Raw genomic sequence first — 13,744 nt, forward strand, 5'->3', positions numbered from 1 at the left:
AAAAAACAACTTCATATCTGGCTATTGAAGAGCCTATCAAGGAGCTGTGATAATTGTGATAAGTATGAAGGCACTACATACATCACTGTAGAATATACGTTGCTCCTCAGGTCCCATGGTCCTTCTTGTCGGTCCGCTCATCATCCCCACCCCCAAGTACAATGTTAATTTGCAATTTAGAAACCTATTATGTGGGCTGGACAGCCTCTTCAGTGAGTTTGTTGTAAACAAAAAAAAAAACCTAAAATGTCACATGTCAGGCTATAAAACAAGGAGAAGAAAAAGACCAAACATAAAATGGCGTGCACACCTAATATAAGACAATATTGCAAAATCTTTATTGCAAAAACCCAGGACAAACAACAAACATCTAAAACCAGGATACGGTATGATGATCCAAACATACCCCTGGAAATAATATCTCTGGCATGGGATAATATTTATACAAGACTCCACAAACTTTAAATGTTAATATAAAAAAAAATCATAGATATCCTCTTTCAAGAAATACTAGTAACTGATCATACTGCACAATCCTATAAGGCTAACAATATATAATCACTTGAAAATGCGTTTTTAGCTTGCAGAATGCTTGCGCTTTTCCAAGCGATTTGACGTATCGCTTGGAAAAGTGATTGACAGGTTGGTCACTTGTAGTGTGACCAACTTTTTACTATTGATGCTGCCTATGAAGCATCAATAGTAAAAGACAGAGAATGTTTAAAATAATAAAAAATATGGATTTACTCACCTCCTGGCAGCCCCCGATCTCTTCAGCGGTGATCCTGGTCCCAGGCGTTCCGTTTGTGACGCCGCGGTTGCGTGACCGCTATGTCATCAGAGGTCATTCTCGCAAAGCACGCCTGGGAACCGAACTTGCCCGCAGTGCCGCTGAGGACTCCGGGGGCTCCCTATTTTTTATTCTATTTTTTACAGGAATATGGTAGCCAGGGCATGTAGGGGAGTCTGCTTTCCTCCAGACCCTGGGTACCATCCGCACATGAAACGCTCACTTTACGCATGGTGGGCATAGCCACATGCGTAAAGTGAGCGTTTCAATGCAATCCTATGGCAGTGGAATCGCCGCAATTCCGCAAAATTAATGGATATGCTGCAGATTTTTCCGGTGTGTGATTCCGCAGTGGAAAAATCCGCAGCATTGGCACAGCAACTGCAGAATCCCATAGGATTGCATGGGAGGCATTTTGTTAGTGTTTTGTAAGCATTTCCACTGCGGCAAAAACGCGACAAACTCTTAAAAAACGCAACATGGGCACACAACCTAATTGTTCTGAAAATTAAAGCTTCATGAAGAGGAATGTGAATATGATAGCTACCAAAGTAGTTCAGAGCAAAGGAGCCATCATAAAGCCCAATTGGGCAGTCAAACCACATGCACCAGGGGTAAGTGGGAGAACCCCACACGTATCGCTGTGCAAGACAGCTTCGTCAGGAAGTCCTGTAAACAACCATTATATAGACACGTTTTTTTTTCTTCTTCTCGCATGTCAGGCTATGGCACCGCTAGGTCAATTTTAAACAGTTATATATTTTTATATTATATATATATATATTTTTTTTTTTTTTTTAGGGTCAGGGAACTGATCGACTACTGTCTACAGAATCTCATGATGAAGTGACCAACATTTTACAACAACCCTTGGCGCTAGGTTACTTTGTTTCAACTGCCAAAGCTGGTCCATTGCCTGACTGGTTTTGGTCAGCATGTCCTCAAGCACAAAATCAGTGCCCACTGTTTCTTAAGGTAAATGACTGTCGAATTGTTGATATATTACATATCAGTTAGCTTTCCATTAAGGCAGTTGTCCAGGATTTGCGACAGTGTGCGCACTGCAAGCAGTCATTCCCTGCCATTCCATTGTGAGCAGTTGGCCACGTGACTGCATGTAAGCGATCTGTGTACTTGCGGTCATGTGCCGATTAGACATGTTTGGCTTCTCTCAATAAAACTGAATTGTGTCAAGTCGACTGCAAGATGGCAAATCGCACAAATGCAGTTTCATGATTGCTTACTGGAATCATGATGGTTTGCCCACCGCATGCTGTCACGATTCTGCAGTCACTTAAGAGTTACTTAGAGTGACTGTAGAGTTTCGTCCCAAGCCTGGACAACTCCTTGACATATATATTTTTTATGTGTAATATATATCTATCCTTCCTGACTAAAATGACTGTACGTGTTGGAATGTGAAATCTGTAAATTTCCAGTTAACGCAGCTTTGCTTCTTTCAATATTCTAAAATTCTAAGCAGCTCCTGTACCTCAAATTATCACATTTTTAGAGAACTAGCTTCCATGTCACATTTCACTTCTTGAATGTCGTTTTTTTTTTTTTCTTCAGTCTTTTTGGCAATTTTTTTTTACTACTTTTGTATCTACTTATAGCTTTGGCTCATAAAAAATGGAACATGTGATTTCAGTCTGAGCCTCAGGGGTCAAGAAAGTATTGCTTGACATATCCCCCCAGCAGATTGCTCAAACCATTCCGTTATATAGATTTATATTGAACATAGATTCACATGCCAAAAAAATGTATGCATGCCTCTTCGTTAACTTCATTTTTTATGCATAAAAAGTATAGCAGCCTGTTAGAGGCTAAAAAGATTCACTGTATGTATGTCTTTGAGTGAATGGAGACCTATAAATATTTATATGCAACAATAGTAAAGCTCTAATGTGATGTGAATATGGCATAATGAAGACTGCATCAGCCAAAAAAATTAAACACCTGCTTGAAAAGTTTTGCCGTTTTTCTTTTGCGCATTCTGCTTAATATAGAAATAAATGGTGAACAATTTGCTTTGGGTTTTAGGCCTCTCTGCACCTTCATGTGCCTTCAGTGCAATCAGATGAGTTGCTACACAGCAAACACTCACACCCACTGGATTCAAATCAGACTTCAGATGTCCTCAGGTATGGAACTGGCTCTGAGCATTGTTACACCTGTCATAGTTGAGATTTGGGGATATGCCGTGGTGCTTGAAAGTTTGTGAACCTTTCAGAACTATGCTAATTTCTGCATAGATGTGACCTAAAAGAACATCTTTTAGGTCTTTTAGGTCATCTCTTATTAATATTCCCTTCATGCCATCTGTCTCTCTTAATTGTGCACTTTGGAATTCTCGCTCAGTGTGTAACAAACTCTCCTTCATTCATGACTTTTTCCTTTCTAATTCTCTTAACCTCCTGGCTCTTACTGAAACCTGGATCCAGCAGTCAGACACTACCGCTGCTGCTGCTCTTTCATACGGGGGGCTTCACTTCTCTCATACCCCAAGATCAGACAATAGAGCTGGTGGAGGCGTTGGTCTGCTCCTATCACCAAAATGTACCTTTCAGGTTATCCCTCAAGTACCCTCACTTGTCTTCCCTTCTTTTGAGGTCCATGCCGTCAGACTCTACACCCCCTTCTCCATGCGAGTGGCGGTGGTGTATCGTCCTCCCGGCCCCTCCCATCAGTTCCTGGATCATTTTGCCACTTGGCTTCCACATTTTCTCTCCTGTGACATCCCTACCCTCATCATGGGTGATTTCAACATCCCCATTGCTCTTCCCCTCTCACCATCTGCTACTCACCTTTTATCTCTAACCTCCTCATTTGGCCTTTCGCAGCTTACTAATTCTCCAACGCATGAAGACGGAAACTCCCTCGACTTGGTCTTCTCTCGGCTTTGTGCAGTGGATGATTTTGCAAACTCCCCTCTCCCGCTCTCTGACCACAATCTTCTTTCATTCTCTATCAAGAACTGCCATGCTGCTCAGGTCACCCCCACTGTCCATACTTATAGAAACATACAGGCCATTAACACCCAGAAACTTATGAAGAACTTGCAGTCTTCATTGGCCCCTATCTCCTCCCTCTCCTGTCCTGATTCTGCATTGAAGCATTACAATGAAACACTTCAAAGTGCCCTGGATGAATTTGCACCCCCTATAAATGGAACACCACAACGCAGACGGCGACAACCCTGGCACACGGTGCAAACACGTTTCCTGCAGCGGTGCTCCAGGTGCGCCGAACGTCTGTGGAGAAAATCCAATCTACCCGAAGATTTCATCCATTTTAAGTTTATGCTTAGAACATACAACACTGCCCTTCACCTCTCCAAACAAACCTATTTCAACACCCTCATCACCTCACTGTCCAATAACCCGAAACGTCTCTTTGACACTTTTCATTCTCTACTCAATCCAAGAGTACAGGCCCCAACCACGGAGCTCCGAGCTGACGATCTGGCCAATTACTTCAAAGAAAAAATTGACCAGATCCGACAGGAAATTATCTCCCAATCACCTCATACCATGCACTGTCCTCCCTCCCCCACTGCATCGAACTCACTCTCTGATTTTGAACCAGTCACAGAAGAAGAAGTAAGCAGGCTCCTTGCATCTTCTCGCCCAACCAGGGCTGTGGAGTCGGTAAGCCAAACCTGCGACTCCGACTCCTCAATTTCCCTTACACCGACTCCGACTCCACGACTCCCACACATATTGCTTATATTTAAGTGAAAAATTTATTGTAGTACAATGTGAACCTCAGACATTTAATCATTTTTATGATCCAATAATCAAGATATTTAGAACAGAATATAGATTGGTGTACTACCCGGTTTTCATTCTTTTTGGTACAGATACGATATGGATAGACAGATATGGATAAATGGATAGATAGACCAGATTTCTAATCTGCTTTTGCTATTGAAAACATTATCTATGAGCTCAAAAACCTTTCAGGTGATGCAGTTTTTTAAAAAGATGATCAGCTTTTGCAGCTGAAAAACGTATCCTCAAAAAATACAGGAAAAACGCTGTGTGTGAATGTAGCCTTAGATCAGGAATATAACAGCCATTTATAGGACATTTCATAACTTTCCCAAACTCCTATGAAAAAATATTCAGCACATCCTGCATTGAATTACTGTACCCAATTTATTATATATTTTAGGAGTCGGTCCATTTTATACCGACTCCAACTCCGACTCCACCAAAATGAGCACCGACTCCGACTCCACGACTCCGACTCCACAGCCCTGCGCCCAACTACTTGCACCAGTGACCCATTTCCGTCACAGCTCCTTCAGTCCCTTTCCCCTGCTGTCACCCCTCACCTAACTAAAATATTTAACCTCTCTCTCTCTTCTGGTATTTTTCCCTTCTCATTTAAGCATGCCATCATACATCCACTACTTAAAAAACCATCCCTCGACCAAAACTGTGCCGCTAACTATAGACCTGTCTCTAATCTTCCCTTCATCTCTAAACTCCTGGAACGCCTGGTCCACTCCCGTCTTATCCGCTATCTCTTTGATAACTCTCTTCTCGACCCTCTCCAATCCGGTTTCCGCTCTTTACACTCCACTGAAACTGCCCTCACTAAAGTCTCTAATGATCTGCTAACAGCTAAATCAAATGGTCACTACTCCATGCTAATTCTCTTGGATCTCTCTGCAGCATTGGACACTGTGGATCATCAGCTCCTCCTCACTATGCTCCGTTCCATTGGCCTCAAGGATACCGTTCTCTCCTGGTTCTCCTCCTATCTCTCCGACCGCTCCTTTACTGTATCTTTTGCCAGTTCCTCCTCCTCTCATCTTCCCCTTACTGTTGGGGTCCCCCAAGGATCGGTTCTAGGTCCCCTCCTCTTCTCCTTGTACACTGCCCCTATTGGTCAAACAATCAGTAGATTTGATTTCCAGTACCATCTCTATGCTGATGACACCCAATTATACGCTTCTTCTCCTGACATCACGCCAGCCTTTCTAGAAAACACCGGCGATTGTCTAAACGCTGTGTCTAATATCATGTCCTCACTATATCTGAAACTGAACCTGTCAAAGACTGAACTCCTGGTGTTTCCTCCCTCTACTAATGTACCTATACCCGACATTGCCATTTCTGTGTGTGGTTCCACTATTACTCCCCAGCAACATGCCCGCTGTCTTGGGGTCATACTTGATTCCGAGCTTTCCTTTGCCCCCCACATTCGATCACTGGCTCGCTCTTGTCGTCTGCACCTCAAAAACATTTCTAGAATTCGACCTTTTCTTACCTTTGACTCTGCAAAAACTCTTACTGTTTCTCTTATTCATTCTCGTCTCGACTATTGTAACTCTCTTCTAATCGGTCTCCCTCTTACCAAACTCTCCCCCCTCCAATCTGTCTTGAATGCTGCAGCCAGGATCATATTCCTCACCAATCGTTACACCGATGCCTCTACCTTGTGCCAGTCATTACACTGGCTACCCATCCACTCCAGAATTCAGTATAAACTTATTACCCTCACTCACAAAGCCCTCCATGGCTCAGCACCACCCTACATCTCCTCCCTTGTTTCAGTATACCACCCTACCCGCGCCCTCCGTTCTGCTGATGACCTGAGATTAGCATCCTCAATAGTCAGAACCTCCCACTCCCGTCTCCAAGACTTTACACGTGCCGCGCCAATTCTTTGGAATGCACTTCCCAGGTCAATACGATTAGTCCCCAATCCCCACAATTTTAAGCGTGTCCTGAAAACGCATTTATTCAGACTGGCCTACCACCCCAACACATTAACCTAATCTATCCCTGTGTGGCAGAGCCAAAAGTTTTACCATAACCAGGTTCCCCGCATCATGTTCCCACATGCTTTATGCCTCCATTAGCCCTCTGTGTCTGTACTGTTACACACTTAACATTATGACTGGTCCATACAATCAGGGTAACTGTTACCACCCACCTTTCGTGTCTCCCTCTTTCCTCATAGACTGTAAGCTTGCGAGCAGGGCCCTCTTTCCTCTTGGTATTTGTTATAATCTACTGTATGTGATTATTGTTATGCTGTAATGTCTATTGTCTGTACAAATCCCCTCTGAAATGTAAAGTGCTGCGGAATATGTCGGCGCTATAAAAATAAAATTTATTATTATAACATCAGAATTTCACAAGCCTGCAAAATAGACAGAGGACCAAATCAAAACCTATTAGATTTTGTCATTTTTTAATGAGGAAAGTTATCAAATGGCATTTCTGTGAGTGGCAAAAGTATGTAAATCTATTGGTTTAGGGGAATTTGAATGTGAAATTAGAGTCTGGTGTTGTCATCCCATCGATTGAAAATCATGCCTGAGTGTGCAACCTGCTTTCTTTAAAGAATTGGGTTCTATGAAAATCTGAACTTAAACACATTTACATGTTTGTAGAAATGGTTTTGTAAACTTTTACAACCTGATTTGTATCAAAACTTGTCTGTGTCGTGACACACTTCTACAGCGTTTTGACTCCACCAATCCACAGTCAGTTTGTGTAGAAATGCATGAAATTCAAGACCAATACTACCTTCCACAGGAATGTTTGACCAACAAAGATCACTCCAAGATAATAGACTGAGACATTACAAAGAAACCAAAGGTAGCCTATAAGCAACTAATGGCCTCTCTCACATTAGCTATTAATGTTTGATACCACCTTCAGGAGTACCCTGAACAATAATGGTGTACATGGCAGGATTGCAAGGAGAAAGCCACTGGTCTCCAAAAGGAACATTGCTGCACGTGTGCAGTCTGCTAAAGACCATCTTAGACATCCGGAAGGCTATTTGATCAATATTTTTGGGAAGGATGAGATCAAAAACAGGATTTTTGGTTACTCACCGTAAAATCCGTTTCTCGGAGCCTTCATCGGGGGGCACAAGAAGCCATGGGTGTATGCTGCTGCCGCTTTGCACAAAAAAAGTTAGCTGCTCCTCTGTAGTGTACACCGCACCGACTGGCACTAGGTTAATCAGTAGTAATGAAAAAGCAGTAGGAGAAGCAACATATAAAAGAAACGAACACATCTCCAACTGTAACAATATAACACAGTAGAGCTGATAATCGTGGCAGGGTGGTGTGTCCCCCAATGAAGGCTCCGAGGAACAGATTTTACGATAATTAAGAAAATCCTGTTCTCTCTATCGCTTCATAGGGGGGACACAGAAAACCATGGGACATCCAAAAGCAGTCCCTGGGGAGGGAACAGCAAACTCACTCCATTCATCAGGTCGGAGAACTCACCACTGCCGCCTGCAAGATCCTTCTACCTGGGCTGGAGTCTGCCGAAGCATAAGTGTGGGCCCTGTAAAATTTGGCGAACATGTGGTAGGAAGGTTGCTGCTTTGCAGAGCTGCAGGGTGGATGTCCTATGGTGTACCACCCAGGAGGCGCCCACTGTCCTGGTAGTGTATGCCTTAATCCCAGGGGGAGGCGCTCTGTTCTTAACCCTGTATGCCTCCAAAAGTGCCGTCCGGATCCAGCGAGCAATCATAGCCTTGGAGGCCGGCAGGCGTCTGTGTGCACCCTCTGGAATGATGGTCTGTCTTCCTAAAGGGGGCAGTCCTAACCAAATAGACCCGCACCGCCCTGACCAGGTCTAACCTGTTTAGTGATGGCTACAAAGAATGAGTCAGAGCTGGGCTAAAAGAAGGGAAGACAATATCCTCATTTAGATGAAAAGCGGACACCACCTTCGGACGGAAAGAAGGTAGAGACCGCAAAACCACCTTGTCCTGGTGGAGATCAAGGAAAAGGGGGGGCGAAAGAGCCACCAATTCTGAGATGTGCCTAATGGAGGTGAAGGCCACAAGAAACACCCTCTTCCAAGACAGAAAGGACAGAGACCTCTCGGAGAGGTTCAAAAGGAGAACTCTTAAGGGCCTCCAGGATCAGATTGAGGTCCCAGGGGTTCACATGTGTCCGGTACGGGGGAGCATCTTGCGCTACCCCTTGGAGAAAAGTTCTGACCTGAGAACGGGAGGATAGGTTTTTCTGAAAAAGAATAGAAAGCGCTGACACCTGGCCTTTTAGTGAACAAAGAGCAAGACCAGCGTCAAGTCCCATCTGGAGAAACGCCAGAATGGAAGGGAGAGCCAATGACATAGGCGGGATGTGATTTAGATTCACACTAGCTGAAATAGGCTCTTCAGGTCCGGATATAGACACGGGACGATGGTGATCTAGTCTTGGATCATGGTTCGAATCACCAGATCTGAAAACCGGGCTGCTTTCTGAACCGCTGTTTATTCGGTCGTCCATGACAGCACCACCTGAGAGAAGGGATCCGCCTTTAGGAACAGGAAACCTACAGATACAAAAAGGCGGCACCTATCCCACGCATCAGTTGGATTACAGAGCACAAGAGGACCACAATGGTTAATAGCATAATTTATCTACAATACTTTACACGACTATTTAAATTACCCGTGTACCTATAAGGGGAAGAAGTGCACACCCAAATTTTAAACTAAAGGGAGGGAATATACGGTTGCTGTCATGGACTCCGAAAAATACCGTTAACCGGTGAGTAACTACGACTTTATTTGGTCGTCCATGACAGCACCACCTGAGAGAATTACAGAGAGTAATAACTATTTAGGGAGGGACTACAGCTTGCAGTACCCTTAAACCAAAAGAGAGGTCTGTGGAAGCACCCAAGACTAGCCTATAATGACTATAAAAGGTGCTCGGAGAGGACCAAGTAGCCGCCTTACATATCTGGTCGATGGAGACTTCTGATCTCTCGGCCCACGAGGTCGCCATGGCTCTGGTGGAATGCGCCCTCAGCTTCCCGGGTGGCGACCTGCCTTTTGGAGGTGTATGCTATTGAAATCGCCTCTCTAATCCACCTAGTTAGTGTGCTTCTTGACACTCTACAACCTTTCTTAGGGCCTTGATGGGAGACAAACAGGGCATTATCTTTTCTCCTGGGATCGGTAACTGCCAGATATTCTATGAGGCATCTCCTAACATCTAGGGTGTGTAGTTTCTCTTCCTTCTCATTAGCTGGATTAGGGAGGAAGGATGGAAGGACTATTTCCTGTGTCCTGTGAAAGCTAGAAACTACCTTAGGTAGGTACGCCGGATCAGGTCTGAGTGTTACCCTATCGTCCTTAAACTGTATATAAGGAGGACGCCTAGATAATGCCTGGATGTCGCTTACTCTACGAGCTGAGGTTAGAGCTACCAGGAAGGCTACTTTAAGGGACAGGTTTTTTTATGGAAGCTGATGAAATAGGTTCGAATGGAGCTTCTGTCATAGCCGTGAGGACTAGGTTTAAGTCCCACGGCATGAACCTATCTTTCACTATTGGCCTGGATCTACCTGCTGCCTTAATGAATCTACTGATCCAGTAATTACCCGCGATGTTGCATCTAAAGAGGGCCCCCAAGGCTGATACCTGTACTTTAAGGGTACTAGTGGAAAGCCCCATATCCAGACCTTTCTGAAGAAACTCTAAGATCTGGTTTATAGGTGCTGAACCCCCAGCGACTATTCCGGAATTCTGAAGGAATCTCTTCCAAATCCTGACATAGATTTTGGTAGTGATGATTTTTCTACTTTTAAGTAGAGTGTTAATCAGGTCTGGGGAGAAGCCTTTTCCTCTTAGCAATGTCCGTTCAAACTCCACGCCGTCAGATGTAGGCCAGCCACCTGAGGATGGAAGACTGGGCCCTGGGATAGGAGATCCGGGATGTCCGGAAGGACCCAAGGCTCAGACACCGACATGGTCCTCAGGCATGAGCACCATGCCCTCCTGGGCCAAAATGGAGCGATAACTATAACCCTCGCTCTGTCCCTCCTGATTTTTCTCATCACCAGGGGTAGTAGTGATAGGGGAGGGAAGGCGTATGCTAGCCTGAAGTCCCACTTTATCAGAAAGGCATCTACCGCCAGGGGGTTCTCTCTGGGATTTAGGGAGCAGAACTGCCTTAATTTTCTGTTTTCCATGGTAGTGAAGAGATCTATCTCTGGTTGTCCCCATTTTTGTATAATCAGGTCGAAGATGGAACTTTTTAGGGACCATTCTCCTTGTCTTAGTAGATAGTGGCTTAAGAAATCTGCTGTGATATTTTCTTTCCCTTTTATATGTAGCGCTGTTAAAGATAGAAAATGCTGCTCTGCTAGCTGGAACAACCGTTCTGCCACATTCATCAGGGGTTTGGATCGAGTCCCACCTTGGTGGTTGATATAAGCCACGGTGACCTGATTGTCGGAGAACACTCGCACATGATGGCCCTGTAGATACACAAGTAGTCTCTTAGCTGCCTGTTCTACTGCTGTCAACTCTTTCAGGTTAGATGACATCTCTATCTGATTATGCTGCCATGGGCCCTCGACCAGAATCTCACCCATATGAGCCCCCCAACCGGAAGGGCTAGCATCCGTGGTGATTATGCGGGATATGTCATACTCCCAGGGAACCCCTCTGGATAAATTACCCTTGTCTAGCCACCACTCCAGGGACTCCCTTGTGTTCCGGGACAAGGTTAGCTGGCCCTCTAAGTAACCTCCGAGCACTCTTTGATGTACTAAAACTTCGCCCTGTAGTGTTCTTGAATGGAACTGGGCCCACTGGACAGCCGGGATACAGGATGAAAGAGAACACAGCAGGGACATGGCTCTCCTGAGGGACATGGTAGGGTTATTGGAAGCGTTCAGGACCTGATAGTGTAGGCGAACAAGCTTCTCCGGAGGCAGACGGCATTCCTGTTTCTCAGAATCTAGGATCAAGCCCAAGAATTGTTGGACTCTCACTGGTTGTAACCGAGATTTTTAAATGTTAAGCAGCCATCCTAACTGCTCTAAGGCAGACATTGCCCTTTGTAGCTGTTCCATACAATGTTTCACAGTTTTCCCTACAATCAGGAAGTCATCTAAGTAGGGAACTACTAGAATGTCTGATTCACATAGCTGGGCCATAATGTGCGGAAAGTTCTGGTTTTGCGTCTGCTACCCTCATGGTGGACCTTATTGCTTTAACCAGCCTATCCATTTGATCTAAGGGGAAGCAGAATCGGCTTGAGTCTTCCTCTGTAGACGACGAAGTGGAGGCCGGGGAATCTGAGGAGTCATTGATCCTAGGGGCGGCCGAGGACTCCGAACCTGAGAGACTAAATTCTCTTCCTTTAGAAGAATCCCTTTTAGATAGGGCCTGCATCTCCGACCTGATAATTTCCCTCAGGCTTGTGGTGAAGTCCGGTGTTTCTTCCGCTACCTGTATGGACGGAGGAGAGTGTAAGGGCCTGTCAATCTACCCCTGGGCCCCCGTCCCTATCCAACCCCTACCGTTTGTCGCACGCATGGCTGACACAACTTTTTAGGGTGGCCGTCTGGCAAGGGGCAACTACAGAGGGCACATTGCCTGTGCTTCTGTTTTCCCGTAGCTTTCCTCCCCTGCGAAAAAAAAAAACATAAGGGAACACTCACGGAGATCTCTTACCCATGCAGATGAGGCAGGTACCGGATCACGGAGGGAGGCAGGAGGGTCCTTTATTCTGGAGGAACTTCTGAGGCTCTGTTCGCTCGGACGTTTCTGTTTCTTCTGCTGGCCACTCGCATGAGGCTTCACCGTGGCCTGTTTCTGTGGGCGCTCCTGCACCTCGTCCTGCTGCTCTATGGGGGCTTCTGTCGTCTCCATTACTGGGCCTTCAGAAGCACCCCAGCAGCGTCGCCTCCTGTCTTTTAAGGCCTCCCAGTGTCCGGGTCAGCAGGGTTCTGGAGCGGCACCTCCCACCCGGGAACCAACCCCCCCCCCCCCCGCGACCTCCCCACGCCTGAACCGGCCACCCCCGCCCCGGGCACCGCAAGCCACCCCGGATCGCCGTGCACACGCGGCGCGCACTGGAAAGCCGTCCGGCACCCGACTTCCGGTTTCGGCGTTCCCGGCCCCGCCCCTTCCGCAGCTCATCTGAGCCCTCGGGAGCGCGCAGAAGGAGCTGGCACGGCGCCCCCGGCTCCGGCATGCCTGCCGCCCGGATAGGAGAGGGGGACCGGACCCTGGGGGAAACGCACCAGGAGGGGCCCGGGGCATACATACCTCCTGGTGCCGACACTATGGAGGCAGCTGTCCACCGGACCCTGTGCTCCACCTGCTCCGACCACTGCCGTGGCGACCTACCCGGCCCCACCGTGGCGCTTCCAGGGACCCGAGCATGACCGAGGTAGGAGAACCCCCCGCTACCTAGGTCGGTCAGCCGGCCTGGGAATCCCTCGACGACTCCATGACGGACGATCTGAAGGAAGTCCCATCCTCTAGGAACAGGAAACCAACTGATGTGTAGGAGAGGTGCCGCCATCCCCTCTCTCAGGTGGTGCTGTCATGGACTCCGAAAAATACCGTTAACCGGTGAGTAACTACGACTTTCAACAGCTACGCCCTTAAATCGAGTGACCGAGAATTCTGGTGGCAGATCGGTCCTTGGGACAGAAGATCCAGTCTGTCTGGAAGCCTACAGGGACAGGGTGCATCCGTGAGAAGATTGACGATCCCTGCGAACTAAGACCTCCTGGGCCAATCTGGTGCAGTCAGAATGACCAGCACCCTTTACTCCTTGACCACCTTCACCAGCCTTGGTAGAAGGGGGAAGGGAGGAAACAGGGAAGAACACACTGGCCAGGGAATTTCCAAAGCGTAGGTGCCCATCGCAAGAGGATCACAAACCTGGAAGCGAACCATGGAACCTTCCTTTTCCCTTCACCCATGACAGCACCACCTGAGAGAGGGATCCGCCCCGCCAGGACAGGAACCTACTGAGACATAAGGGGCGGCACCTCTCCCCCGCTTCAGTTGGGTTCCTGTCCTGGAAGGAATCCCACTGTGGCGGTGCCTGTCATGGGCGAAGAGAAAAGATAAAGACCCAGGCCCGTCCCGGCGCGGGAAGAACAGGTAGCTTACCTGTAGTGCCGGCCGTCGGGTCCTGGAAGCGCA

The 13,744-nt window shown here is 46.8% G+C and overlaps 1 protein-coding gene across 2 annotated transcripts in view; it reads left to right on the plus strand.

The window, feature by feature from the left end:
* The window catches only part of MED13 (mediator complex subunit 13), a 158,959-nt gene that overhangs the window by 130,384 nt on the left and 14,831 nt on the right, over positions 1-13,744 (plus strand). For both annotated transcript variants that reach the window (XM_073573172.1, XM_073573177.1), the window contains exons 28-29: positions 1,592-1,765; positions 2,834-2,934. In XM_073573172.1, the coding sequence (XP_073429273.1) occupies positions 1,592-1,765; positions 2,834-2,934 (275 nt within the window). The remainder of the gene's footprint in view (positions 1-1,591; positions 1,766-2,833; positions 2,935-13,744) is intronic.

This window comes from Dendrobates tinctorius, unplaced genomic scaffold (assembly GCF_039654945.1).
Source record: "Dendrobates tinctorius isolate UK_male_01 unplaced genomic scaffold, ASM3965494v1 ptg000007l, whole genome shotgun sequence".
Classification (NCBI taxonomy): Eukaryota; Metazoa; Chordata; class Amphibia; order Anura; family Dendrobatidae; genus Dendrobates; species Dendrobates tinctorius.